Genomic DNA, 3,630 nt, shown 5'->3' with positions numbered 1-3,630 from the left:
ACGTGTGCTCGCCAGAAAGACAGAGACAGACAGAGAGATAGAAAGTGAGAAATCACCCCCCAGGGGAGATGGCCACGCCACAATCCCTTCTCCTTCCGGGATCTTGGGCACGCACACACACGTGTCCGGCATGAGTTTAAGCCACCGGGTCTGGGACTCAAAGTGCGGTAGAATACATGGGAGTCCAGCGACATAGCCATTACGCTAACTGCTGGTCCCAAGATCCCAGGCATTTTCAAAGTTCTCTGAGTCCTACCTAAAACCAGTTTTTCCTCTATTCAATATACTGTGTCTCTTAAAAACATTTATTACATTTGAACCTAACGAACTAGAGAAGAGCTGTTTTTCTGTGCTACTAAATGAAACTAAGCAAATATCACTATCATATTATTAATGCAAAATATAAATCAGAAATGCACCACACACTACCATCTTCGTCCACCCCTTCCTCCTGCCCACCCTGCACCCCCCAAATCATACCTCAGGTTCCATGTGTCTTGGAAATAGAGAGGTGGTGAGGTACTTATATAAAATTCTCATGTCATCTTGTTCTAATCCACTCCTAGAACATCAGAAAGGCAAGTATTAAAAGTTCGAAACTCGTCTTCTTCTCATTGTTCTATGATATGGCTCATCTTTTTTCTTTTACATTATATGAAGAAGCCCACTCCTTGATTGGGAAGTTCAAGAGTATGAGTTTGAGTATCAACTCCAGAACTTTATCCTAATGTGCTAAAGGCTACTGCTATGCAACACTACATTTTATATTTTATTACATTTATTTTACATTTTAAGTAAAAAGTCACAATAGGTCTGATTCTATGCTTGAATTCCATGTAGCATTATTTAGGGACTCTTAATAACCACACTGCTCTATTTCAGCAGCAAATGCCACTCAGCTTCCTGGACCATACAAATGCATTCTCTCCAAATGCCTTGGAAAAATAGTGGCACGTTGGAGGCAGGGAACTTGATCTTAGATCTCAGAAAATGTATATGGATTTTAATTCTCAAAACCTCAGTGAAGACAAAATGCAGGAGAAATAAAAAAGGTCTTATGCAAACTATCTAATATGAAACGAGGCAGGGGGCTGGCCCGGTAATGCAGTAGTTAAGTGCTGTGCATAGAAAGCTGATCTCACATGGCCAGCTTTAGTTTGAATCCCAGTCCCGTTGGCTTGATAAACATGCCAGCCAAGTGTGTGTGCCCAAAATCCTGATGGGCTGGAGAAATGGAGGTGAAAGGATTGCAGCATGACCACCACCCATGGGAATGTTGCTGCTTTTGCTTTTGCTCTCTCTCTCCAGAGAGCAAACATGTGCTCTAGTAATTAAAAACAAACTAGAGACAGCTCCATCGCTCCTGTGAACTAGCCATTTTGGGAGAAAGGAAGATGTCCCACTGATAACTGGGCCTCCAGCATACAAAACTCGTGTGATTGAATTTCCAAGTTTGGGAAGAAACCGACCATCCACCAGATGACTAGAAATCGCTGAAGGACCACAAGAAATATGGGGAAGCAGTAAAATACCTCTCCCACAAGGGAAATGGATAGCTCCTCTTCATCCACACACAGTTCAATGGAAATCATGGAAATGTCTGATAAAGAATTCAGAACATTCATAATGGCAAAGCTAACAGAGATGGAAGAGAAGAGAGACAAGGAACTGCTGAAGAGGAAGGAGAAAGGAGTTGAAGAGTTCCAGGAGGTAAGGAAATTCATGCAAGATCTAAAAGAGGAATTTCACACTTTACAAAAGAATCAGATGGAACTGTTAGAGATGAAGGCTATAATACAAGAAGTCAAAATCTCCCTTGAAAGTATTAAAAGCAGACTAGATCATACAGAAAATAGAATCTCTAATGTAGAAGAGAAAATGGTTGGCCTAGAAAAATCCACCGCGAAGACTGAGAAAATGGCCCAAAAATTTGAGAATAATATGCGAGAAGTACTAGATACCATCAAACGTCCAAACATCCGGATAATAGGCATCCCAGAAGGTGAAGAGACTCATAAGGGCATTGATAATCTATTCCATGAAATCTTACAAGAAAATTTTCCAAACCTGGAGAGGCACTCAAAGATTCAGTCCCAAGAAATACAGAGGACCCCAAATAGAATCAACCCAAGAAGATCTTCTCCAAGACACATTATAGCCAGATTGACCAAAACCACAGACAAAGACAAGATACTAAGACTGGCAAGAGAAAAAAGGCAAGTTACCTACAAAGGGTATCCCATCAGACTAACGGCAGACCTCTCATCGGAAACAATGAGAGCGAGGAGAGAATGGGAAAATGTATTCAAAGTATTAAGGGAAAAGCAATTTCAACCGAGAATTCTGTACCCAGCAAGGTTATCGTTCATTTGGGAAGAAAAGACACGAACTTTCCCAGATAAACAAAACCTGAAAGAATTTACCAGCACCAGACCGGATCTCCAAGAAGTTCTTAAGGGAGTGCTATGTCAGTAAAATTAAATGCAGACACACAGAAATAAGAGTTCAGAAACTAAGAAAATGGGCAACTTAATTGTAGGGCCAAAAGCTGGAGTTGAGTATTACATCCCAGATTTCAATCTGGAACATCGAACCTCAACAGATACAGAAGAAAGATTAAGTACATGAGACTGAACTGATGAAACAGTATTCTACGACTTGACTAAAATATTGCTGCTTTTCTTCTAAGCTTTGTTGTCTGGTTTTAAGGACTTTTGTCCTGTCTTCAGCTATCAATAGATTCATGTTCCGACTATTTGAACAGAATACTAACCTGTTTCTAGGCTTTAAGTTTCAAAGAAATATCCTTACCAGTTCAAAACTGCTTTTCTTGAAACCATCGGCTGATCTTGCTATTGAAAGTAGTTAGATTACTTATGATATTGTGTGACCAACGAAATGTTGGGGGAAAAGGGATTGAAGACAACTGTAGACAGCAGAGATAGTGTAATAAGAGAGTGGAATAGGGCAGAGGGCTAGACATGGGGTAAAAAAACATATATATGAAAGTAGAAATGGAATATTATGGATGATAACATGCATTATTAAGCCACTATATAGTATATTCTAGATGGGAAACCACATTTAGAATGTTGTGATGATGCTCAGGGAATGAATGTAAATTAATAAAAAAAAAAAATTTTCAGAAGAAAAAAAAAAAAGGCATTAGAAATACCTATTTGATGACTGCAGTTAAGCTATATAGCCCTAGTTAGGTGCTACTTTACAGTATGTTCATTCTATTCACTGAGGTTTATGCCTAAAGTCAGTCTTGTGTTCATGGATATGTACATATCAGCTGTGCTTGCTATTGAAAATATTTAGATTTATTAAGATATTTAGTGAAACAATAAAATGGGGGAGGCATAGAAAGCAACAATAGATACCAGACACAGTGTGGGAGGAGGGTGGGAGATGGCAGAGGGTGAGATAGGGAATCAAGGATGGGAAAAAAGGCAAAATATACAGAAAACAAGAAATGGAAAATGATTTGTTGACAATAACACATATGTTGATGTGCTTGATTGAGCCAATATACAGTGTATTCTCAATGGAAAAATCTCATTTTGTATGCTATAATGATGTACAGTGAATGAATGTAAATAAAAAAAAAAATTTATAAAAAAAAAA

General features: G+C 38.8%; 1 protein-coding gene across 2 annotated transcripts in view; it reads right to left on the bottom strand.

The window, feature by feature from the left end:
• The window catches only part of CCZ1 (CCZ1 vacuolar protein trafficking and biogenesis associated), a 31,561-nt gene that overhangs the window by 17,695 nt on the left and 10,236 nt on the right, over positions 1–3,630 (bottom strand). For both annotated transcript variants that reach the window (XM_006150181.3, XM_014588480.2), the window contains one exon: positions 481–562. In XM_006150181.3, coding sequence (XP_006150243.1) covers positions 481–562 — 82 coding nt within the window. The remainder of the gene's footprint in view (positions 1–480; positions 563–3,630) is intronic.

The sequence above is a fragment of the Tupaia chinensis genome, unplaced genomic scaffold, assembly GCF_000334495.1.
Source record: "Tupaia chinensis unplaced genomic scaffold, TupChi_1.0 Scaffold000279_1, whole genome shotgun sequence".
NCBI lineage: Eukaryota > Metazoa > Chordata > Mammalia > Scandentia > Tupaiidae > Tupaia > Tupaia belangeri.
Note: the sequence above shows the minus strand (reverse complement) of the source record. Positions and strands in the feature narration are given on the sequence as shown.